This window comes from Peromyscus californicus, unplaced genomic scaffold, assembly GCF_007827085.1.
Source record: "Peromyscus californicus insignis strain IS unplaced genomic scaffold, ASM782708v3 Scaffold_1__1_contigs__length_55948999, whole genome shotgun sequence".
Classification (NCBI taxonomy): domain Eukaryota; kingdom Metazoa; phylum Chordata; class Mammalia; order Rodentia; family Cricetidae; genus Peromyscus; species Peromyscus californicus.
Window position 1 is genome coordinate 49,817,079 of NW_026294492.1, and position 24,359 is coordinate 49,841,437.

Consider the following 24,359-nt stretch of genomic DNA (forward strand, 5'->3'; position numbering starts at 1 on the left):
AACTCCAGCTCTCACAGGACGCTGTCGGTGGAATTAAGGCGGGCTGCTCAGCAGGGCGAGCGTCTGCCTGCCACACAGGAGGCCCTGAGCTCAGGCACAGACCTGTCAGCCCAACACTCTGCAGGTGGAGGCAGAAAGATTAGGAGTTCAAGGCCATTCTCAACTACCCAGGCTCAAGGCCAGCCTGGGCTACACACTGAGGCCCTGGCTCAACTGAACATTTCCAGAGGTGGTGAGGGAGAGAGCCGGACGGTGGCCTTGGGTTGGAGCATGGTGACAGACTAGTGAGTTGTGACTGTGCGCGGAGTCGGGACAACTTTGTGGAGATGCTCTCCCTCCCACCTTCACGGTGCTGGTGCAGCGCGCTCCCCCACGCCCACACCTGCTCCACAAAGCAGCCCGTGGTCTCTGCAGTCAACCAGCTCTGTCACGCCCTCCCCAGCAACCATGCCGAGGCGAGCCCACCTCTCCAGATACCCCAAACAGCAGCAGTGACCCCTCTGCCTTCGTGGGGGACAGGCGAGGTGTGGAGAGCTGGCGGGAGCGGGGACAGTCTCGTGTAGCTCAGGCTAGCCTTGACATTCTGATCATTCCGATTCCTTCCACCCCTCAGCACTGGGGTTACAGCCGTGAACCACATATAGTTCATTTAGCATTGGGGATGAAACCCAGGGTCTCATGTGTAGCAACTGAGCCCCAAGCACTCTACCCACTGAGCCCCAACACCCTATCCTACTGAGATACAAGCCAGCCCTATGTCCTCATTTCTTTTAGATGGGGTCATCCTTTGTGACCCTGACTGACCTCCAGCTCCCCTGCCCCAGCCTCCTGAGTGCAGGGTAACAGTTCAGATCCAACCCTGACACCTGACACTTAATTCTGAGGTTCTCAGCTCGACTCTGAACGCGTCTGGTGACTGCCAGGTCCCTCCCGGCTTCACCATGCAGTCCGAGCAGCCTTGCCGGGCCACAGCAACAGGACCGGTGTCCACACACAGCAGAGATCAAATTGCTTTAATTGGGGACAGCTCCAGGGTCCGGCCTGGGTCCTGCGGCAGCAGTACCAGCCGGGCCCGCGGACTGCCTGTGTCTGCCACCTGGTTTCCCTTTCTTGGTAGACGTGGTGGTCGTCTTCCCTGACTGATGGGACCGCAGGCCAGGGGCCACCGTGTCAGTGACAGGGACCCCCACATGGGGCAGCAGCTCATCGTCCAGGGCCTTAAAGCTGAAAACGTAATCCACGCTGGCCACGGCATCCAGGACCTCAGGGACGCCGTAGTCGAAGGACAACAGCTCGTCTGGCAGGTGCAGGGAGCGGATGTCCGCTGTGCAGTCATCCCCACCGCCACCACTGTCCCGCGGGCCAGGCCCGGGACCTCTGTGCAGGGCCTCCTCAGGTTCAGCGCCACCAGGGAGACAATCGAAAAGTTTCATGGCATCTTCTAGAAGGACCTTCTCCGGTAGGAAGAAAGCACGGGCCACCTCGGGAGGCATAGTCTCACCTGAGCCCATCGGAGCGACGTCCTCCACCTCAGCCACCTTGGGCTCCGCAGGGCCAGGAGGGAACCGCAGACCCGGCCTGGCCACAGCATTGCCCTGCAGCTCCCTGGGGGCTTCGATGGGCCTCATGGTCACCTGGGGCCCTGGGAACTGGCTGGCATGGCCACTGAGATGGCCATAGGGCCCGGGCGGCAGCGTGTGTGCCGTGGGGACTGTGATGAGCAAGGGAGATGGCTTAGTCTCTTTAGGGGCTGGTGGGGGTACCAGGCCATCTCTGAGCATCTCCATGAAGTTGAGGGGCCCTCCATCCCCCACAAAGCCCAGTGCCTCGGGCCCAGGCTCCTCGGGGGGAAGATAGTGTGTGAGGTATTGTGGCCCACCGGGAGCCGGCTGGTAGTGGGGATAGAGCACAGGCGGAGGCCCCGGGGCCTTGAGGTAGGATGGGGCCTCCAGCAGGTAGCCACCGGACAAGGTGGGACCGCCAGCCACCGCCACCTTGTACAGGGAGGACTGGCCAAAGTCAGAGGTGGCCCACTCGATTCGGTAGATGCGAGGGTCGAAGAAGCAGCCGCAGGGAGCCATCTGGAAGCCTGCAGGTGGCAGACACCCTGAGAGGGGTGTCCATGGGGAACCAGGACATGGGATGGGGGGGACTGAGACCCGGGTACACAGGACACAGCCCTCACCTCGAAGGTGCCTGTGTACTGGCTTTGTTTAGCAGTCATCTGGGGATTCATGGAGGGCAAGATACTTGGAGACTGTTGGGGACACTCCTATTCTCAGGGGAGCAGAGACCTGAGCTTTTGAGTGGCTGGGCCTCGTGGAAAGACTTCTCTAGTGGCAGCTCTTGTCACCGAAGCAAGCTTCGGTCTGGTCTCTAGGGTCACTTCGAACTGTGGCACATGAGTTAGTATGGGGGATCTGTCTGGGTACAGAGGTGACATGGGTCTCATCTGGGGTCAGGACGGAGCCTGCTCTCAGCATGCTCGGGCGCTGGCCAGTACCTGCTGGAGGCGCGGAAAGTGCATCCTGGTCTGAGCCGGGAGTCTGATAGAGCAGGTTGGTGCTGGCTGTGGACAAAGGTGTCCGGTGGGTGGGGCAGGAGCCCAGGCCCCATGGCCATCACACACCCCTGCCTGCCACCACCATCATACCTATGGTGGAAAGGGGTTCTGGGCCACCTGGCACCTCAGTGCCCTCCAGGCCCCGTGGGCCAAAGCCTTCCTGGGGTATGGCTGGGGGATAGAGAGTTTTGGGGTGCTGCATGGGGGAGAAAGGCCACCCCGGGGGGGCCCGGGCGGCAGCAGAAGCACCTCGGGGATAGAGTCCCACTGGGTTCTGTTTGCCCTGTTGCTAGGTGGAGGGTTCCAGTTCAGGGGGGCCCACCACTCGGGTTCCGGGGTGGGGGTGGGCAGGAGGTGACTCCCTCCACTCCATGGGCAGATGCACCCTGGGCCAGGTCACCCCGATTCACAGCCACGAGGGTACTGGCCAGCGTAACAGGACAGCCAGGAGTCAGAAAACGACAGACGGGGACCAGGCACCAGCCAAGGCCACGTCCTGGAAGAAGAGGGCAAGATGCTGCCTATGACACCTGAAAAAAAGCTAAGCATGACAGCACGTGTGTGCCTAGGGTTCCAGGAGTTCAAGGCCACCCCAGGAAACACAAGGCCTCGTCTCAAAACACCGACAAAGAAAAAGAAGTTGTAGAAGAATAAAATTTATTGTCTCCATTGGCTACTTGTAGGCGTTGGCTTTATGCTTGGGCAGGAAGGCGAAGCCAGGTGGGACTGGTCCGAGCAGCATCTCACTATGAGGACAGGGTGACAGACGGGTCAGGCCTGGGCCTCCCGGCATTACCCCACAGAACCCTGGCCAGTGGGTACCTGATGCGAATCCAGTCTGCGGCCTGCTGGCTGGCCATGAGCGTCTCTAGGTGGTCACGTCCTAGGTAGTAGGGGGGCCTCTCATTGATCCTCTGGGGGAGTCGCTCGAGCAGGCCCACAGGCACATACCTGCGGGTCAGGGAGGGCAGAAGAGGCAATAAGGCTGGGTGAGCCTGGGGCTACAACCCCTGGCCCGGCCACTCTCCGCGTTCAATGCCCACCTGCAAAGAAAAGAGAGCCACTCCAGAAGGAAGCGCCGGGTCCGCTCCACGCCCTGCGTGTCGGAGCCCCAGTGTTCCAGGCCATAGTGTGTGAAGTCCCTCAGGATGTCGAGGCGCTCAGATGACGAGATGTCCCAGTGTCTCTGCTCCTTGATCTCCGTGAACAGCCAGGGCTTGAGCAAGGCGCCACTGTGGAGGGAGATGGTCAGTGGGGACCCAGTGCCTCCTGCCAGCCAGTCACGTCAGCACCTGGGCCTCGCCCTCCCAGGAGCCACAGGTGAGAAACTTCTAGCATCCCTGTCCCAGCCCAGCTGCTGCTCACCGGGCGATCATGACCCCCGCGACACCCGTCTGCATGGCACAGTTGGCATCCTCAAATGAAAGAATGTCCCCGTTTCCTGAGGAGACAGAGTGGGGTCTTGACAGTGGCAGGCCCCATGGTACTGGGGAGGACTTCCCAGGGACCCAGCAGGGCGAGCGGCTCTGGACACCTACCGAACAGGGGCATGGGGCTGGCCACCTCGGCGCACCGCTTGATGTAGGGCCAGTCGGCCAGCCTGGTGTAGCGCTGTTCCCGGGAGCGGCCGTGGAGCTGGGAGGGGGTGCAGTGATGAGGATGGAAGGTGGCGGGGTTGGGGGTGGGGGCAAGGGAGGCAGCGGGGAACCAGAGACAGACAGAAAGCAGGGACCAGGACACCCACCGTGACCAGTGCCACACCCCAGTCCCGCAGCTCCGGCAGCAGCCGGTGTGCCAGGCTCACACGCTCCTGGACACCAGTGCGCATCTTCACAGTCAATGGCACGTCCAGCACCTGCGGGTACGAGGGCAGAGAGGGAGCGGAGAGCAGGCCTGGAGGCCGCACGTCAGAACCGTTGGGGGTGAGGAGGGCTGTGTCCCTGAAGAGCTCAGGTTACCTCGTTCACGCCCCGCACAATCTGCTGGAACTTGGCTGAACGATTCATGAGTGCGCAGCCACCACCCTGTGGGACACAGACGCCCTGGTGACCGCCGGCCACTGGCTGTGTGCCCCGTGTCCAGATGGGGACAGCAGGACAGGGTCCTAGGCTTGGGCCACACCCTCCCAGGCTCCAGAGCCGAGCGGCTGTCACCTTCTTGTAGACAAGGTCGATGGGGCAGCCCACATTGATATCCACAAAGTCCACGTCGATGGTGCGGTTCAGGAGCTCAGCGCATTTGGTCATGGTGTCAGGGAAGGCGCCCTCCAGCTGCACCAGGCAGAGTGTGGTCAGTGGCCAGCCCACTGGGGTCACCACACATCGCATGGACACCAGGTCGGGGAGGCAAGGACACAGGTCCTGGGCATCGCTCCCCAACATGGCAGCCCCTTCCAACCTCCCTCAGGGCAAACACTAACTTGCACCCCAAAGATGTCCTCGCAGGGGTGGCGCTTGAGCAAGGCCCACTCAGACATCTGCCCCTGCAGCAGGTTCGTGCACACGGCCATCTCACCGCACGTCACATCCGCACCGAAGCGCTTGCAGATGCGGCGAAAGGGTAGGTTCCCGCACTGGTCAGGACAAGGGCATGTTCAGGACAGAGCTCGGTCAGCAGAGCAGGGGCACCAGACACCAGCAATGCCCCAGGGAACCACTGAGCCACCCACCCCAGCCACCTCCTACCGTGGTGAGCGGAGCAAGGTACAGCTTCCCACTGATATCCAGCTGGAGGGGAGGGAACACCAGATGAAGTCAGGCCTCCTTCCCCCACGGTCCAAACCATGCTCTCCCTCCCACACACACCCAGTGGCCTCCTTCTCCAGGTCCAAACCATGCTCTCCCTCCCACACACACCCAGTGGCTTCCTTCTACTGCTCGCCTCTGCATACACCATGTCCATGCCTCTCAGGGGAAAGTTCATCAGTGCCCAGTCTCCATACAGGAGAGCTTCTAGTCAACCTTTCAAACCCCAGTCTCAATGCCCTCCCCTTCAGGAGCCGTCCATGTTGCCCCCTTATCCCCCAGCCCTGATCCTCCAGGACTCTTCAGGCTCCTTCGGCTGAGGCAAGACTGTGGCCAACACTGGAGCCCAGCTGCCATGCCTGCATGCTTACCTGCTTCTTCTCACAGGGCCGCAGCCGAATGATGTCCTCGTCTGTCAAGGGGCCACAGGTGGACACAGGGCTGCCACGCGGGGTGCTGGCCCCTCCCGCAGTATCCAGCTGGGCATGGCAGCTATTCTGCTCTGGGGTAACCGTGGCTACAGCGGTCTCAGGGATGACCACGGGCATGGGGCTCTGGGTGAGGCGGCGCAGGGCCTGCTCAGCTCGCTCGAAGCACACCTGGCGCTTCCGCAGCTGCTGCTGCAGGGCCCTGTTCAGGCCATTACGCACCGGAGGGAGGTGCACACAGCGAGCTACCACCTCCTCCTGCACCAGGTTCTGACCCTCGGGCCCCAGGTGTGCCCTGGCAAAGCGACAGGTCACGCTGTAAGGGCACCGGCCAAAGGTGTCGAAGAGCACGCAGCAGGGGCCCAGGTCTGCCGGTTTGGTCTCCAGGTAGCGCCCCACATCATGCAGGAAGCGGCACCGGTCACCAAATGCACATGTGGCCGACTCCTGTGGGGGACATGAGGGAGGGGCCGGAGAGGAAGAGTAGCCAGGGTGGTAGCAAGGATTATTCCCCCAGTCGTGTGTCCCCGGAGAGTCAGCAACCCCAGTGTGCCTGTGTCACCAGCTCTAACACTGGCGCAGTGTCAGGCTCACATGAGATGGAACATCGGCTCAGGGGTCAAGAGCACTGGCTGCTCCTGCATACCACCAGGTTTGACTCCCAGCACCCATGTGGAGGCTCACAACAGCCTGTAACTCCAGTTCCAGGGCATCCAATGCCCTCTTTAAAAAATACATAAGTATAGCCGGGCGGTGGTGGCGCACGCCTTTAATCCCAGCACTCGGGAGGCAGAGGCAGGCGGATCTCTGTGAGTTCGAGGCCAGCCTGGTCTACAAAGCGAGTTCCAGGAAAGGCGCAAAACTACACAGAGAAACCCTGTCTCGAAAAACCAAAAAAAAAAAAAAAAAAAAAAAATACGTAAGTAAAAATAGGTCTCTTAGCTGGGCAATGGTGTCACACACCTTTAATCCCAGCACTCGGGAGGCAGAGGCAGACGGATCTCTGTGAGTTCGAGGCCAGCCTGGTCTACAGAGCAAGATCCAGGAAAGGCGCAAAGCTACATAGAGAAACCCTGTCTCGAAAAACCAAAAAAGAAAGAAAGAAAGTAGGTCTCTTTGGGCACAGCATCATGGTACAGGTTTATCAGACCGGCATGGGCCACACAGGGAAACCATGTGTTAAAAGACACAAAAATGCCAGTGTGGCCTGCAGACACCAGCCCGGCAGCGAGCAGGCTGAGGGCAGGCGATCCTGAAGGCAGCACTATGCACCAGGGAGAAGCCAAGGCACCGCAAAGCAGCTGCAGGCTTTGGGGTGACGGGCCCAGGGAGCCTCGCCCAGAGCTGTTCTCACCTGGAGGAGGGATGGGCAGAGCCTCTCCTTATCATAGTGCGTCGGCTTCACATGGGGCCGGCTTTTGTTTTGGCCACGGGCTCTCTTGGGCACCTGTCGTTGCTCAGGGGGCTCAGCTGCCACCTCTGTCTTCCCATTCTCCTGCCCATCTTCCAGGCGAATCCTCTTGGCCTCGGGCTCGGCCAGGTCACTGCCATCGGGGTCTCCTTCGGGCGTTTCCTGGCATGCACCCTCCCGCCTGTCTGCGTCCAGGTATTGGTGGAACCGTTCCTTGGTAGTGCGGTACCTGCCAGAGAGGGAGAGACTCCGGTTGGCATAGTGAAAGGGGTCTGGGGACCAACGTTCACATGCTTCTGCAGACAGGAGGCTCGCTGCTTAGAACCAGCTCTCACCTTGGGGCACCCCAGTGACTGAGGGACACCTATTTTGCATTTGAAGGACCTATTTGTGTCTCTGCTCAGAGAATTGCACTGTTACAGGTTGTGATGCACAAATAACAACAATCACGTTAGACTACAGAGAAACTACAAGTCCCAGCATGCTTGGCGGGTAGACCCAAGCTGCCACGCTTCCCAAGAAGCCTTCCGGCCCGCTTACAGAGACGCAGTCTGGAAGTGGTAATCCATTTTTGGCCCGTGCCAGGAAAACTACAAGTCCCAGCATGCACCGCGGGCCGCGGGGCTGAGTCCCCACGCGGTGTCTAATGCGTGTGACAGCCGTCAACGTGTTACTCTCCATAGAGATAGTGGGGCCGCCGGGCGGCCCTTCTCCAGGACACCGTCACACCTCCCGGCATGCACCGCTCGCGCCGCGCCACGGACGCCGGGAAGGCCCCATCAGCTTCGCCGTCCGATGCCAGGGACTCACTGAGCTTTAATGGGCGCTACCCCCGGTTCGCACGCGCCGACCCCGGAGTCGCCGCCACCACCGCACTCGGCTGCCGCCTCTGCATCCTCCGCCATCGACGCCCCTCACGCCGGCTCCGTAGTGTGGCAGGAAAGTCTTCCGGGTCGCGTGTCACCCAGAGCTTACCGAGAGGAGTGCGCATGCTCAGACCGCACCAATGACGCTAAGGCGCGCGTGCGCACGGCGGTCCCGGGGGGCGGGGCCTCTGGGCTGGCCGGCCTGCGCTGGAACCGGAAGTGCCCGAGAGTCCCCGCGGGGTTCGCAAGCCGGTCACCCGTGGGAAGCGGCGGCTGCAGCTCACACAGGCGGACCTCGAACTGACAGCTGTCCTCCTGCCTCTGCCTCCGGAGTGTTGGGGTTAAAGGCGTGCGCCAGTGTCGCCTTTCTAGAGAGACATTTACTCATTTAATCTGTGTGTCACGCGTGTGCGGCGGTCAGAAGACAGTTTTGGGGTTCTCGCGTGTTTTATTCCCGCGTGGGCTGCAGCAGGCGCTGATCTCAAGGACGGCTAGGGATGTAGCCCGCTGTGCACGAGGCCCCGCTCCCCCCTACCCTTGTCATCCGGGCACTTGGTGGGTGGAGCCTGCAGGGTCGGGAGATCGCAGGTCATCCGTGGTTCGGTATTCGAGGCCAGCCTGAGCTACCAAGTCCACCCATCAATAGGTGCTAATTTAACTCTTGGAGCCGGGGTCTCACTTTGGCCCTCGGCGCACGAACTAGATGCTGTGCACGGCACAGGGGAAACAGGCCCAGAGAGGGAGAGACCTCAGGGGCGCCCTGCTGCTCTCCACCTCCCCCTGCAGGACAAGATGGGACTAACACGATATGCACGGAAAGGCTGGGGCTCCTTTGTAGTGTCCACCTTGGATCGCGATGAGGACACAGTGGGGGAAACTGAGGCCGGCAGAGGGCGGCCGCGGCATGGAGAGCTGCGGTACGGTGCGGACGTTAACCGCGGCGCCGGTGCCGTTAGTGAGCGCTTACTCCTTCGCCCAGGCCTCGGTTTCCTACCCTGGCCCGTGCCGCCATCCGTGCCCGCCCCGCAGCACCGCCAGAGTCCCGTCCTCGCCACCGAGGCGAAGCTCAGCCCTCCCCACGCCTTGCTGTTCCCTCCTCCAGGGACACCGGTCCACCTTGCAACCCGCCCCGTTCTCCCCTGGCAGTTTCCACACCCAGGGTCACCCCAGCGTTGCCTTTGGGGGAGTCTGTGGCTCCCTGCACCATGGGATCCGGATAATCCCCTGGAGCTGTGGCGAGCCATGCCCAGGCCTGATCTCAGCTAACACCAGGACACGGGAGACTGAGGCACCAAGTGGGCGCAGGGAACAATCGGGGTCTCAGCTGCTGCACCCTCCACCTTCCTCTCTGCCCGTCTCTTCTATTCTTCCTATTTAGCCTCAACAATTTTTGTTTATTTTCATTTTTTTAAGATAAGGTCTCAGGTAGCCCAGGCTAGCCTCCACCTCACTGTGGCTGAAATGACCTTGAACTCCTGATCCTCCTGCCTCCATGCTCTGCATTCTCTGTCTCATTTTTGTCTTTCTCTGACAAAGTCTCACTTTCTATGCCAGGACAACCCCAAACTCGCGGCAACCCAGCCCCCGCCCGCCCCCGCTTTTGGCTCCCTCCTTTTCTGTCTCTCCAGGTCTGTGCCCGCCTGCCCACCCCCTCCCGCCCCTCCCCCCGGGCCTGGCAGGTGCAGCCCGGGCTAGGTGCCCACGGCTGGCCTCCCGGATTTGTGTGGCTGCGATTCTTTTATCTGCGTCTGCAGCTGGGTCCTTATCTCGGGGCTGCAGGTCGGGAGCAGGGGGATTAGAGCAGCCGGGGCCAAGCGGGTGGCGGAGAGCCCGCACCCCTGCGAGTGTGTGCGCGTGCGCAACACGGCCCGCGAGCGAGCAAGCCCGCCTCGGGCCCCGCCCCCTCCCCGCTCCGGTCAGGAGCGGTTCCCCAGGTGGCCCGCCTGATGCGTTTCCCACCTTCCTGACCCTAGACCCCGCGGGGACCCGGCCTTGACCCCTGACCCAGGGCTGTCGATGGCCCCCAGGGTAACAGCCCGGTCCTGTTTTTACCATCCCCGCCTGGATCTGCAGTCCGCCCCTTCCTGCCGCCCACGGGCCTCCAGGGTCCCCCCACCTCCACCAGAGAGAGAGTGAGCCGGAGGCCCCGCTGCGGCTCCCACACTAAAGCCACAGTCACCCCAAAGTCCCAGACCCAGTGCTGCAAACCGTGGAGGCGGGAGGATGGGAGAGTTCCGGGCCAGCCTGGGCTACAGAGCAAAGCCTTGTCAGAGGTCACCGTGGGGCGGGGCTCAGTGAGTAGAGCCCTCGCTGGAATGGCCGAGGCCCTGGTTCCATCAGGAGCACCTCAAAGACCAGCACAGGGAATATGCCCGGAGGACCAGGAGTTAAGTTCGGGCTAGCCTGGGCTACAGTATGGGCTCCTTTCTCAAAAAAAAAATGGAAGTCCATATTAGAAGGGAAGCTCAAGGGCACTCCTGTCATATAGAGGGTATCCAAGGCTAGGTCCGGAACACACCTAGGAGCTATTTCACAGATGGGGAAACTGAGGCTGGGCAGTCTCTGTCACCTTGACACCACACGCACTGCAGGATGGTGCATGTGAAGGTAACAGTCACACGAGGTGGCCCAGGGGGACAGAGGACACACTGAGTTCCCAGGCACCTTCAACCCCCGCTGGGCTAGTCCCTGGGGGACCCCCTGGGGGTCCAGCCCCCACCGGCTGAACCTGGACCACATCCTAACGCTAAAATGGAAACTTACCCACCAGCCAAGTTCATGTTTTGGCCCGAGGCCGCCAGCCTCCCAAGCCTTGGTCTGGGTCTCCACCCAAGAACAGAGTGCTTTCCCTGGGGAACGGCGGCCTCCAGGAGAGGTCAGACCGGCCCCAGAGCAGGAGGAGATGGGTGGGTGGACAGGGCGGGACGCTCTGCGAAGTCCCCAAGCCACAGCTCTAGCTGTGTGACCCAGACCTGCTGCATAACCTCTCTGAGCCTCAGGTTTCACAACCACCCAGTCTGTCACCAAGCAGGCCGTGTGGCAGGGCAGCGGGCGTTGCTTGGAGATGTGGGAAGAAGAAGGAAGTCCACCGGGGTGCGGTGGGAGCCACGGCCCCAACTCAGGTTCTGGCACCTCAGTGGATCAAAGGGCCTGCACATGTCCGAGCCTCTTTGAACCTGTTTCCCCATCACCGGGTTCCACCCCACAGTCGTCCCCCTGGTGTGGGACATAGTCCTACGTGGCCTGCGTCCGGAACCAGAGGACTTAACATGAGATCCTGCAAACACCCCCAGCCTAGCCCTGAGCTCAGCCTCCCGGACAGGACGGCTGTGGCTCTGCTCTGAAGGAGGTGACCAACGGTGCTGGTCTCCATGGAGCACCTCGCTCAGCCAACAAGATCCCGGTGGGGGATCGGCCTCACCTTAGCTGGGGGTGGAGAATTCGGGAAGGAGAGGGATGTGTGTGTGTGTGTGTGTGTGTGTGTGTGTGTGCGTGCGCGCGCGCGCCCCAGTTCCCAGCTGAGGTGTGCCAGTATGACAGGGCCTCTGTTTGTTGCCCTGTCTGGGGGGTGACAGCGTGTGGGTGACCTTGGAGGCTGTGGGGATAGATGGCACCTGTGTTTCTGGTGTGACCACGTCCAGCCCTGAGTGAGGCAGCCACTTTGTGTCTCTGAGGCTGATGAGATCCCCGTGGGTGTGTCTGTAACAAACCACATGTCCCAGAAATGGGGTCATAGGTGGGTGCAAGTCCTGTGTCCTCACCTTCTGCTCTTGTCCCGCCCGCCGGTGTCAGCTCCACCCCTGCGCCCCCATCCCAGAGGGGAAGCCGGGTCTTTCAAGTTGCTGTTGCCAGGGCAACCATTTTATGAGCGTCCACATGGTGGGCACATGTGTGTGTCCCGTTCCCCATGTGTCTGCCTGCCCCACCCCCAGTCACGGCTGGGCCGGGTGAGCAGAGGTGGCCACAGGGTGGCTGGTGACAGCTTCATGGTGGCTGGCCCAGTAGGGTGAGCTCTGGACAGCTGTGTGCGCAAGGGGCCCCCCACGTGTGTGGTGTGTGTGCCTGCCGGAGCTGTGGGTTTTTCTTGCACACGTTGCATGTTGTGTTAGTGTGTCAGCGTGGGCCTTTGCACCAGCGATGGATGTGACAGAGGACACGGACAGGGAGCAGCTGTATTGTTTGTGTGGACTGGCCGGTGTGAGTCTGTGTGTGTCAGCCAGCGGCGGGCTGTAGTGGAACTGAGTGTGTGTGGATGAGCCTCAGGGGAGATCCTCTGTGTGTGGGCCAAGAAGAGCTGTGTGTGTGTGTGTGTGTGTGTGTGTGTGTGTGTGTGTGTGTGCGCGTGCGCACGCTCATGTAAAGTCAGTGTGCCTCTGGTGTGCACGGGACCTGCAGCTGAGTGTCCTGCTGCCAAAGAGGTACGTGTGCAGCCAGCATGCTGCTCACCAGGTGCCAGCTCTGAGTGACAGTAGGGATGGGGGATGCACAGCTTGGAAGGACCTCAGCCTGGATGTCCCATATCCCTCTACCCATCTCCCCCGTGACATGCCCTCACCCCATCTCCCCCGCGACACGCCCTCACCCCATCTCCCCCGTGCCACGCCCTGACTCTATCTCCCCCGTGACACGCCCTGACTCTATCTCCCCCGTGACACGCCCTGACTCTATCTCCCCCGTGACACGCCCTCACCCCATCTCCCCCGTGCCACGCCCTGACTCTATCTCCCCCGTGACACGCCCTCACCCCATCTCCCCCGAGACAGGCCCTCATCCCATCTCCCCCGCGACACGCCCTGACTCTATCTCCCCCGTGACACGCCCTGACTCTATCTCCCCATGCCAGGCCTTCACCCCATCTCCCCGCTCCTGTGCCGTGCCCTCACCCCTGGGCAAATCACTTGGAAGCCGCAGGGACAGGGAGGAGTCGCTGCCTCAGGTCTCAGAGCGCACAGGCCACAGGTGACTTTCAGAAGTCTGCTGCACTGACCCACAGAGTCAAACAAACCCACACTACCACTTGGACCCAACATGCACATCAGCACACACTCCACCGGCGTGGGGGGTCCCCAGCGCAGGCCCTTGGGAAGGGGTGGGACTGGTTTGAAGGTTGGTCCTGAAAAGGCTTCTGGGATAAGTGGACGTTAAGTCAGCCTCGCCCCCCCCCCCAAAGCAGTGGCCGCCAAGGGTGCTGGGGTGGAGCGGGCACTGGATGTCGAGGGCGGGGCCTCAGGGCGGTGGTTTCTCAGCAACTGGGTGTGGAGGGGGCGTGGCCACGGTCACCCTCGCCCCGCCTGCCCCGCCCCTGAGTGATCGGTTTCCGCTAGGGGGCGCGTGCGAGTCGCAGGCGGTGGAGGAGCAGGGTGTGGTGGGTTTCAGTGATGGGGTCCCGATGGGGTGCTTTGGGGGAAGCCGTCAGTGGGAAATAGGGTCCCCCACGGGGTTCTGAGGATCAGGGTGACGGGAAGCGACGATGGGTGTGGTTCACTGAGGACCACGGGATCTTCTGCCGTCCTACATAATCCAGGGTGTCTGAGCAGAGACCTTGAACTCAGTATACTTGGGAAGACTTCTTGGGGCGGACAGAGGGGTGGGGAGGACTTGTGGGGGGTCATGGGTGGGTGCAGTGGACTTTGGTTGGCCAGGAGGGTCACAGGGCATCTTGGGACTCGAGGTTTCAACTTCGATGGCCACAGAGCATTGGAGACAGCAATCTGGGGGGATCCGATGCTCGAGGGGTTCCCCCTCGTGGATAGTCTTAGGGGGTCTAGGTGGGGAGTTGGGGAACATGGGGAAGGGGTGCGCAAAGTTAGTGCGGACTCGATTCGGGGCGCAAAGTGTCGGATGAAGGAGAGTCCCGGGAGAGTCGATCGATCGATCCCTGTGGCCGTCTAGGGCCTCCCGCGTTCCTGCCACCTGCTCTCCCGGCGCGCCCCTCCGGCTGTGGGCGGGATGAGGGCGGCTCCCAAGCCCGGGAAACCCTACGCCACGCCCACGTCCACGCCTCCGGGAAGGCCACGCCCCCTCCAACCCTGCCGGCCTGAGCGGTGCGCGGCGGGAGCGGAGGGAGAGCGCGCGGTGGCTCCGTCCGTGCGCCCCACGCTCCCCGCGTGGCCCCGCGTCCCGAGCGTGCTCCAGCCTCCCACGCGCGCCGTCCCGGGGTGTACCGAGCCCGGCGAGCCCCGGGAAGCCAGAAAGAGAGAGGACAGGGGGGGAAACCCCATGGCCCGGCCCGCGTCCCGCACTCTGCGCGGTGGCCTCCTCCGGCACGGGGTCCCCGGGTTGCCTCGGGTCCCCGCGATCCGGATGGCGCACGCGGTGGCTGGGGCCGGGCCGGGCTCAGGTGGCCAGAGGAGTCACCACTGACCGGGTCATCTGGAGCTCCCGGCAGGTAAGCTGAGTCCCGGGGTGTAGTGCGGGGGGGGGGGGAGTCCCCAAGGACCCCCTCCCGGGTCACCGCGGGGTACCCGACGGGGCGCGCTCCCGGCTCCTGCGCCCCCAGCTCCTGTGCTAAGCTGCTGGACCCCCGGACCCCTGTGAGCGCTCCGTCAGGCAGGGAGGATGGAGGGGAGACATCGAGGTCTCAGTGAACCCCAGGAGGGACCTGGCCGCGCACAGCCCCGCGGCGCACAGAAGTAAACACGTCAGGGGCGCGTTCCCTGCGCGCCCGGGGACACCGTGTCCTCCCCGGTAAGGGCCGGGCCGCTGGGCTCCTGAGTCGCTGTTCAGCCACAAGAGGGCGTGGGGCTCTTTGGAGGAGGGGGGTCCCTTAAGGGCAAAGCTCAGATTGGAAACGGGGTGTGTGTTCCCCACTTTCCGAGTTCTTGCTCCAGATTATGCCCAGATAATTCGGTTCATGGGTGAGAAGTCACCAGGCCCAGGGTTGCTGCTGAGTGGGCAGACTTCAGGTGGGACTGGAGGCAGAAACCGTGAAGCCCAGGCTGGATGCTTGAGATGTGGATTTGGGGGCCGTAGGGGGTTGCCATCTGCCTGGCCGACTGGGTATGTCGGGGGGCTGTGCTGGGCACTGGACCCCTGGGTTTCCGTCCCGCCGCCTTCGCCGGGCCTCACATCCCTGATGTTGTGGGACACCCTTTGTGTGTCAGCGCCCCGGGCTGAGGAAGCCCCATGGGGCGTGACGGGCAGGATGTCAGTGGCGGGCGGATTCCAGCCTGACCAGCTCGTCTCACCCCAGCCCCTCGCCCCGGGCCGGACAACCCCTCCCGCTCTTTCATCCGGGGACTTCTGAGGGTCCCGGGTCCCCAGCCGGCTCCAAACACCTAGGCAACCACAAAGGGCTGGCGGTGGAGGGAAAACAAACGTCCCCCACCCCAGCCGGGCACCCCCCTCATTCGGGAACGCCCCCTCAGCAGGGCATCCCTCCCCAGCCGGATACCCCCACTCAGTAGGCACCCCCTCAGCTGAGCCCCCGCGTCAGCAGGACAAACCCCAGCCGGGCACCCCCCTCTGTCGGGCACCCCCCCCCAGCAGGGCATCCCCCTCAATCGGGCACCCCCACTCAGCTGGGCATCCCTCCCCAGCAGGACAAACCCCAGCCGGGCACCCCCCTCAATCGGGCACCCCCCCTCAGCAGGGCATCCCTCCCCAGCTGGGCACCCCCCTCAATCGGATACCCCCCCTCAGCAGGGCATCCCTCCCCAGCAGGGCATCCCCCCAGCCGGGCACCCCCCTCAATCGGGCACCCCCACTCAGCAGGGTATCCCTCCCCAGCTGGTTATCCCCCACTCAGCTGGGCATCCCCCCAGCCGGGCACCCCCTCCTCAGCAGGACACCCCCCAGCCGGGCACCCTGTCCCGAAATACCACCATCCTGTTCTCAGAATTAAATAACAAACAAACAAACAGAGCCAGGCCGCACAACACAAAAGCCAGAGACGCTCCGACCAATGTGTGCCCGCGGGCACTGTCCTTAGACGCGGCCACTCTGGCACCCACCGACACGGGGGACCTGTGACGGGGACTCTGGGAGGTGGGAGGCTCCCCACCTCCGGGAAGACTTCCTGGAGGAGGGGCACTACAGCTGGGGCCGGGCGGGATGAGTACAAGCTCTGTAAGTGGGGAAACCTTGGCTTGTGTGGGGACAGCCGGGGTGACCGGGTGACGGCTGGGGAGAGAATGTTCCGGAAGGCCGGCAGGGCCGGGGAGCAGGTGTGGTGCCCTGGGCCTGTCATCACAGCTACTCAGGAGCTGGAGGCAGGAGATGAGGGGTTCAGGGTCAGCCTCGGCTACACAGGGTCCAGCCTGGGCTACACCGACTCAAACGAGAAGAGGCACGGGAAATGTTAGAAATAAGTCAACGAGGGCGGGCAGAGCTCTCCCTGGGGCCCCTGCTGCCCGTGACCCCCGCGCCGGGGGTCAACGCCCCTGCGCCCGCCTCGCGCAAACACGCGTATTTAAAATAAGATAGTTCAAGAGGAAAAAGCAGCTCCGGAACGTAGGCTCCGGCTCCCGTCTGGGGAAACTGAGGCTCGGAGAACCGACACCCTCGTCTAGGACCTGAGACCAAACTTCCGATTTGGGAAGGAGGGGTTGCCTGCCTCAGTTTCCCTTGCAAGCCAGATGGTCAGGACTCGGGGGTGGGGGCTCCCAGCCGCCCTTGCGCCCCGCGCCAGCGGCTCAGCCCGCATTAGCCTGATCTGGTTATCCGCGGGCATGCGCACAGCCAGCCCCGGGCGGCGCGCGGTGCTGTGTGTCCTGCGGGGACAGTCCACCTCTCTGGTCCTGCCTGCGGCGGGTGCGCGGGGGGCTCCCAGCGGAGGTCGCCGAGTCGCCCCGCCCTCCTCCTCCGCGTTTCAACCCGTCTGCGGTGCGACGCCGAGCGGTCGAAGAACGTTTAGCGGGACGGGATGGCTAAGCTGACATCTGCCGCCTGAACCCACAGAAGTGACTGCAGAGTTGCCCTCCGACCCGCGCGCGCACGCACGCTGCGGCGTGTGCTCCCACGGACCATGCATAATGACACGAAGTCTCTGGAAAGTGGGGCGCGGGGACACATTGGAATCGGGGCTTTGAGCAAATCCGGCCTGGCTCAGGGGCGCAGCGGCCCTGGAGTCCTTGCCCATCCCCCGCGCCGGGCACGGGGCGGACGGCTGGGAGGGAGCGGCTGTGCCCCCCAGCCCACCGAGCCCCAAAGGCCACCCGGGGCCGGGGCCCCCACAGCTCATCGGAACCAGCTGTGCTCCGCAGATGTTGTTGCTTTGCCCCCAGATGTGCGTCCCGCCGGCGGGTGGGGCCTTCGGAGGGAGGTGAGGACCCGAGCTCCAGGAGGCCTCAGTTTCCCCCACAGCCTGGGAAAAAACTGTCAGCGCTGATGGGGAAACTGAGGCACGGACTCTGCCTAAAGCAGTACTGAAGACACCCCCCAACCGGAAGCGGTGGCACGTCGCCCCAGCACTCAGGAGGAGGAGGAGGCAGGAGGGTCAGGAGTGCAGGGTCATCCTCAGCTACATAGTTGGAGGCCAGCCTGGGCTACGCGAGAGCCTATGGGTCATGGAGGCGTGAGGAGGCTGAGCGCCATGGTGCCTCGGGTCATGCGCACCCCCGCATCCACCAGTGGGTCTGCTGGACACCACTGCAGATGGGGAAACTGAGGCCCGGGGAAGGACTGGGGGATGCGGTGACCGCTGGGCCCCATCCAGGAGCCTCTGCGTACCTACGTCACCCCCAGCACCCCCCTTCCGCGCCCGACAAACCAGTCGGGTGACCCCAGACAGAGGGGCCATTGTTCAGGGGTTCGGAGCTCGGCTGGGGGTCCGCGGTCATCTCTGCCAGCACGTTTCCTCATAGTTCAGAGAGGAGGAGGGAGGCACAGCCCGGGGGGCGGGGCCGAGGCGCGGGGGGCGGGGCCGAGGCGCGGGGGGCGGGGCCGAGGCGCGGGGGGCGGGGCGGGGCCGAGGCGCGGGGGGCGGGGCCGCAGGCACGGGGGCGGGGCCGCAGGCAGGCAGGCCAGGACAGACTCCGCGGCGCAGAGCGTGGCCAAGAGGTTAATTCCCGCCGGTGGGCGCGGAGGCCCCGGGTTCGGTTCCCATCACCCGCAGGCAGCGCTCGGGCCCTGACACCCCTGCCCTGATACTCTGCCCGAGATACCCCGGGCTAGCCTTGGCTACTGGGCGGCCGCCGGGTCCTCGCAGTCACGTGACCCGGACTTCGCCCCGCCACGTGTCAGATGGTTTTCTGGGAGGATAGAGAGTATACAGTTGGTGTTCAATAACGGGGGGAGCGGCGGGGTCCAAGGCGGGCAGCAGGGTCAGAGTTCAGGGTCAGCAAGCCAACACCTGCTCTGTGCCTCAGTTTCCCCAGCTTAACACAGACGCCTCCTGTGTGCTCAGCGTCAGGCCTGGTGCACACTTAGGGCTTAATGAATCTGCCTGGTGGGTGTGGCCTGGGGTGGGGCCATGCAAATCGGATGCAAATGAATTCCAGGCCGAAGCAGGGGACGCTGGGTAAACGGGGGGCGGAACCGCAGGGATCATGGGCCAGGGAGGGGGCTGCAGAGGTGGAGGTGCGCTCATTAGGCACCTACTGTGTGCAACGAGCAGGAAGTATGGGTGCCCTGCTGGAGGGGGCGTCACCTAAGGGCTGGGATGGGGAGCCTTCCCAGAGGGGGTGTGGCTTGTAGGGGAAACTGAGGCACGCAGTAAGTGACCGGGGTCAGATAAGATGGTGTCCCGAGCCCAGCCACTCCCCTCGCGCAGTGCCACCTGCTGGAGTCACTCCCTGCTGTCACTCACCCTCTCCCTGCCCGACCGGGTATCCGTTGCTAGGCTACACCAAAGGCGCATCAGCCTCAGGGCCTTTGCACCCGCTGTTGCACCCAAAGAGATGGCTGCACACCCCCCGCCCGCGGGCGCCCACCACCCCGTGTCCCCGCAGGCCGAGGCCCAGGATGAGGCGCTGGAAGGCGGCGGCCCTGGTGTCGCTCGTCTGCAGCTCCCTGCTGTCGGTCTGGATGTGCCAGGAGGGTCTGCTGCTGGGCCACCGCCTGGGACCCGCGCTCGCCCCGCTGCGACGCCCGCCGCGCACCCTGGACGCGCGCATCGCCCGCCTGGCGCAGTGTAAGCCCCGCCCCCGGGGCCCAGGGGGCGGGAACCGGAAGGGGCGGGCCACGTGGGGGGGGCTCCGAGGTGGGAGAACCACGCTGAACCACAAAGCTTTCTCACTTGATTTCTTTTTGAGGCAGGGAGGGGTGCATATGGCCTAGGCTGGCCTCGAACTCTCGGGGTGGCCAGGATGCCCCTGAAATGACCCTCCTGCCACTGCCTCCTGAACGCCCCCCTTGCTGCACACCCCTCAACTACAGAGGGAGTGGGGAGCGATGGCGGCCAAAGCGAGGCCACGCCCCTCCACGCCACCAGGAGTGCGCACGCGCAGGGCAATGAGGGGCGGGGCCACGCCTCACGGCCCAATCCTCTGTCTCCCTCTTCCCGCCCCAGACCGAGCTCTGCTGCAGGGCGCCCCCGACGCCGTGGAGCTTCGAGAACTTTCCCCCTGGGCCGCGCGCGCCCCAGGCCTGCGCCGTCGAGCGGGTCCCCGACGTCGGCGCGCGCGGGCGCGGTCGGGCGCGCGGCCGTGCGGGCTGCGCGAGCTCGAGGTGCGCGTGAGCGAGCTGGGCCTGGGCTACACGTCGGACGAGACGGTGCTGTTCCGCTACTGCGCAGGCGCTTGCGAGGCGGCCGTGCGCATCTACGACCTGGGCCTGCGGCGCCTGCGCCAGCGGAGGCGCGTGCGCAAAGAGCGGGTGCGCGCGCACCCGTGCTGCCGCCCGACGGCCTACGAGGACGAGGTCTCCTTCCTGGACGTGCACAGCCGCTACCACACGCTGCAGGAGCTGTCGGCGCGGGAGTGCGCGTGCGTGTGACGCTACCTCACGCCCCAACCCTGTGCGCCTGTGCGCCTGCGCAGGGGCCCGTGCCCGCGCCCTCCCTCGAGGACTGAATTCACATAAATTGTGGGAACTCTCGTGCTGGCTGCGCGTTCAGTCTGTGGGGAGTGGGGCGAGGCCGTGCTTCCGGCTGGCCTGGGAGAAAAAGGACAGTACCTGTGGTACAGGGAAGCCTGGCCGTGGGAGGTGGCCTTGCTGGAGGACAGGCGACAGGAGAGGCCCCGGGCAGAGTTCGCCGCCGCCGCCCAAGCCTGGCTGTGCCACGCGCACACACACGCATGCACACACGCGCATGCACGCGCGCGCGCAGGGCGGGGGGGCTGGAGGGCCGCTCAGCGGTTGGAGGAGCGGGTTTGACGCCCAGCACCCAGGGGACCGGACGCTCGCCCACCCCCCCCACCCCACCCCCACCTCGTGGGAGCGGCTCGCACGCGGCGCACAGACCCACGGACAAAACACCACACACGCAATCGAGAGAGGAAAAGGGTGGTTACGGAATAAGGAGGGAAGAGAAAAAGGATGTCCCGTGTGGTCCCACAAGCTAGTTCTCCCAGCCCTGGAGAGGCCGAGGCAGGGGTATGGCAAGGTGGAGGCCAGCCTGGGTCTCGGAGTGTTGGCTCCGTGGGGGCCGCTCGCTTGAGTCTAGAGAGAACCAGAGCTGTATCTCCTTCCATGGGCTAAAAATAACTCGCTGCCCACCTCCGGGAGGGGACAGGTCTGGGGCGGGTGCCAGCCCGAGCCGGCGCCTGCCGGGCATAGCTGGGTCCCCAAGGACCCTTAGAACCTTGGCCGTGCCTGGAAGGGCAGGGGTGGGGGCTACCATGGGCTGGGGTGCGGGTGTCTTTGCCTCGGTGTCACCTTGACCCCTGGCAGGCCTGGAGGTGCCCAGCAATTTGGGGTTCCCAGAGGTGGGGGAGGTGTGTCCCACAATGGGGAATAGGTGGGGAAGGGTGCTGTGAGACAAGGCTTTTCCTGGGGAGACTCAACATGCAACCCAGGTAGGTACCCCACCAAGTCCTGCTAGTGAACGTGAGTTTTCCTGGCGTCACTGACAGGCATATGGGTGAGGGGAGACAGCTGCGTCACCAAGGCCCACCCCAGCATGGGTGACGGCTCACAGAGCTGGGAACCTGGAGTGTATCACATAGCCCGCAGGCCACAGGACAGGCTGGAGAACGTGGTGCCTCAGCTGGTCTGAGCCTCTTGCACACAGCTTGATTTCCTGAGCAGGCCCTCAGCTTTTATTGTTCACTCTAGCAGTGGGATACACACACACACACACACACACACACACACACACACACACACACACACACACACAATTGGTTGGTTTCAGGGACTTCCTGAAGCTGTTTTGTTCACCTTCCTATTTAAAGAACCTTTAAGGTTCTTTAATGCAGGATGAGATGCTTCAATATTGGAGGAAACAGTTTGCGCCCAATCTTCTACAGTGGTTGCCTGAGCCATGGAAGGGGTGACTATCGATGTCCACCTATGACCATGAATCGGACCATGACACAGTAACAGTCACCTGTTCACTCACCAATGGTTATGATTTGAGGCTGACAACAATGGTGATCTATGGGCGTGATGTCAAGACACGTTTCAGGGACTTCCTGAAGTTGTTTTGTTTACCTTCCTGCTTAAGGAGCTTCCCGCAGGATGCAGTGTTTCAGTATCAGAGGAAACTGATACTGAGGGCATTTTGACAGGCACATCACATCTACACAGAAAAACCATAGATGTTGCTTCACTGTTGGGGCCTAGGACCTCCCCAGCCACAGGAGTTGGCCTGGTGTACAGTACCAGGCGTGAACTCGCTCTGTGGAGTGGCCCTTGTTGGTCTCGCCCATGACACCTGCCTGGCGTGTGGTGTCTCAGCATGCATGGTCCGTAGCTGAGCAGCAATATTGGTGATATTCTCCACCAGGAGCCCCTCCTGCTGTGAAAACCAGCTGGCAGGTTGGGGATTTCCTGGTCGGTCCCAGCTTAATTTCTCCGTGTCCTGCAGTCACAGTGTGTGCCTGCGGTGTCCTCAGAAGTAGGGTCTCACCGTCTAGTCCTGGCACAGAAGCAACAGCCACAGCTACAGCCTTTAAGTTTATGGGACCTCGGGGCCTTCCCAGGCCAACAGCTCACAGGGAAGGAGCCCTCGGCACTGGGGTCTGTAGGTGGATTCTTTTGTCCCTCCTCTCAGCTCCCAAATAACCACATGGAGGCTTCTTTTTAATTATAAAATCTCAGCTAATAGCTTAGGCTTGTTACTATTTAAACCCCCCATTTTTTTGAGACAGGGTTTCTCTGTGTTGTTTTGGTGCCTGTCCTGGATCTCGCTCTGTAGACCAGGCTGGCTTTGAACTCACAGAAATCCGCCTGCCTCTGCCTCCCGAGTGCTGGGATTAAAGGCGTGCACCACCACCGCCCAGCTTACTTTTTTTTTTTTAATTAATCTACTTTTTGTCTCATGGCTTTATCACCTTTACTCTGTACTGCCCATGCTGCCTCCTCTCCATCTGGCTGGTGACTCCCCACATCTCTGCCCTCCTTCCCAGCATCCTCTCTACCCCAAAAATCCTGCCTAGCTATTGGCCATTCAGCTTTTTATTAAACCAATACAAGTGACAAATCTTCAGCGTGTACAAAAAGATTATTCCACACCAGGGGTCTCCATTCAGTAACTTTCTGGCTTCAGGGAGTGTCCCATTCCACCCACCGAGGGTGCCATCTGGATTTAAATTCTTAGCTATTCTCTTTAAGACCATTTTTCCTCCTACTTAACCAAGCCCCAGCAGGGCTGTGAGGCAGGTGGAGACGCCATTACACCTGGGTGTCTCTCCAATGGTTTTCCAAATCTGCAAGACACTCAGGTTGCCATTATGTCATCTATATAACGACTGTGTCCAGAAGATGGGCAGGACACCACAGCATCCCATAATAAACAATCTCAGTGAGATGCCATCAAAGTCCCTGTCATCTGTTCTCAGCAGTGTCAGGTGACCCCAGAAGCTCACGGACCTCTGCTGTTCTCTGAGCCTTTCTGTGTCCTGGCACCTCCCTACATTTCTCCATGTCTGATGAACTCAGGGAGCCTGACTACGTCCACTCAGACCTACGCAGGGCCAAGGGGGACCGAGGCTCTACTGTCTCCCAAGGCACGTGGTGTCTCCTTGGGTCACAGTGGCTCCAGGTTGGCGCGGTGGATGTAGCTTAACGGTCTTCGCCGGTGTTGTTCTACCTGTGAGCCTTCTGGGGGCTCCTCAGCACACAGTGTGGTTTTGCCTATCAGCTCTTCCTTAGGAACTCCAGTGGACACAGGACAGACCTCTTCCTCAGCTCTGCCATTTTCTCATCTCTAGGTTGTTCTCTCAATAGGTGGACGCTCTTTACATGCTAGTCTACGTCGCTGAGGTCTGTCAGAGCCTTTCCTGCTTTATAACGATCTTGTCCCCCACAACTGGCTGAGCAAAAGCCACCAAAGCTGCAAACGAGCCCTGAGCCTCTGCTGTGAACACAGTTCAAACGCAGCTCCTCTTATCCCTAGTTCCCTCAGTAGGGTCCGCCCCTCCTGTGTGGTCCACCTGGTATTTGTGGGGACTCCAGCCAGAGATAACCAAGTGTTCCTATTGGCTCTGAAAAGCCAGTCCACCAGGGACTGATTCCCTCACACTGTCTCAAGTTATGCAGCCTTTGCCTTAAGGAGGGAGGGGAAGTCACATGACTGAGTTTCCCTGTCTCCACCGCAGTCAGAGTGGTCCATCCGTTCTGTGCCGCACGGCTGGACTGCCACAGGCTCTTTCATGGCTTGTTTAAAAATCTCTCCTAGTTCCAGCAGCACAGATACCTGAATGTTCTCTGGTCACCATAGCTTCTGGACCGTGGTTAATGCCCCATCTGCACACTGGATCACACGCTTCCCTTATTTTCGATTAAAGGTCGAACCTCCAGGTTACCTTCTGTTGCTGTGTTCTCCTCCTCACTCTGCGTCTCCCCACAGGTCTTGTGTCCCAGGAAAGGCTTTGGAGCACAGGTCTAACTTGTGATCTTTCCCTTCTGGTTGCCGAGCCATAAGAAGCCGCAAGCCATTGCCTCCATCTCGTCCACTCGTTTTTCTAATTCACTTGCCAGAGCCAAGACTAACATAGAGGATGCTGCCGTATCTTCCTTTCTTGTTGCAATTGCTCTCTTACACAAACAACTTCCTGCTTGGCGCCATCTCCGCCCCAGGTGCATTTCTGAGTACTCACAATGGCAGCCTGGCAGCCTCTGCTGCCGCTGCCTGCCAAGCATGACCATTGTGTGCTAATCTTTTTTTTTTTTTTTTTTTTTTTTTTTTTTTTTTTTTTTGGTTTTTTGAGACAGGGTTTCTCTGTGTAGCTTTGCGCCTTTCCTGGAACTCACTTGGTAGACCAGGCTGGCCTCGAACTCACAGAGATCCGCCTGGCTCTGCCT

The 24,359-nt window shown here is 61.9% G+C and overlaps 3 protein-coding genes across 5 annotated transcripts; 1 reads left to right on the forward strand and 2 right to left on the reverse strand.

The window, feature by feature from the left end:
- Positions 1 to 998: 998 nt before the first annotated feature.
- On the reverse strand, positions 999 to 3,219 carry Prr22 (proline rich 22). 2 transcript variants are annotated; one of them, XM_052746827.1, is made up of 3 exons: positions 2,654 to 3,219; positions 2,504 to 2,569; positions 999 to 2,107 (listed from the first exon to the last, which is right to left on the reverse strand). In XM_052746827.1, exons 1-3 carry the CDS (start codon positions 2,763 to 2,765, stop codon positions 1,014 to 1,016), a joined length of 1,272 nt encoding a protein of 423 aa, XP_052602787.1. In that variant the 5' UTR covers positions 2,766 to 3,219; the 3' UTR covers positions 999 to 1,013. The 2 variants fall into 2 exon arrangements, with proteins under 2 accessions (XP_052602787.1, XP_052602788.1); XM_052746828.1 differs by having other exon boundaries at positions 999 to 2,089; positions 2,654 to 3,218.
- Positions 3,204 to 8,777, reverse strand: Dus3l (dihydrouridine synthase 3 like). Of its 2 annotated transcripts, none has more exons than XM_052746825.1 (13): positions 7,957 to 8,777; positions 7,090 to 7,375; positions 5,679 to 6,182; positions 5,248 to 5,289; positions 4,983 to 5,135; positions 4,717 to 4,833; positions 4,522 to 4,587; positions 4,308 to 4,418; positions 4,102 to 4,198; positions 3,929 to 4,004; positions 3,607 to 3,795; positions 3,386 to 3,514; positions 3,204 to 3,309 (listed from the first exon to the last, which is right to left on the reverse strand). In XM_052746825.1, exons 1-13 carry the CDS (start codon positions 8,049 to 8,051, stop codon positions 3,237 to 3,239), a joined length of 1,938 nt encoding a protein of 645 aa, XP_052602785.1. In that variant the 5' UTR covers positions 8,052 to 8,777; the 3' UTR covers positions 3,204 to 3,236. The 2 variants fall into 2 exon arrangements, with proteins under 2 accessions (XP_052602785.1, XP_052602786.1); XM_052746826.1 differs by lacking the exon at positions 7,957 to 8,777 and adding an exon at positions 7,687 to 7,937.
- Positions 8,778 to 14,291: 5,514 nt separating this feature from the next.
- Positions 14,292 to 19,988, forward strand: Nrtn (neurturin). Its single transcript, XM_052746829.1, has 3 exons — positions 14,292 to 14,400; positions 18,902 to 19,083; positions 19,462 to 19,988. The coding sequence occupies exons 2-3, from the start codon at positions 18,915 to 18,917 to the stop codon at positions 19,884 to 19,886; spliced, it is 594 nt and encodes a 197-aa protein (XP_052602789.1). The 5' UTR covers positions 14,292 to 14,400; positions 18,902 to 18,914; the 3' UTR covers positions 19,887 to 19,988.
- Positions 19,989 to 24,359: the final 4,371 nt, after the last annotated feature.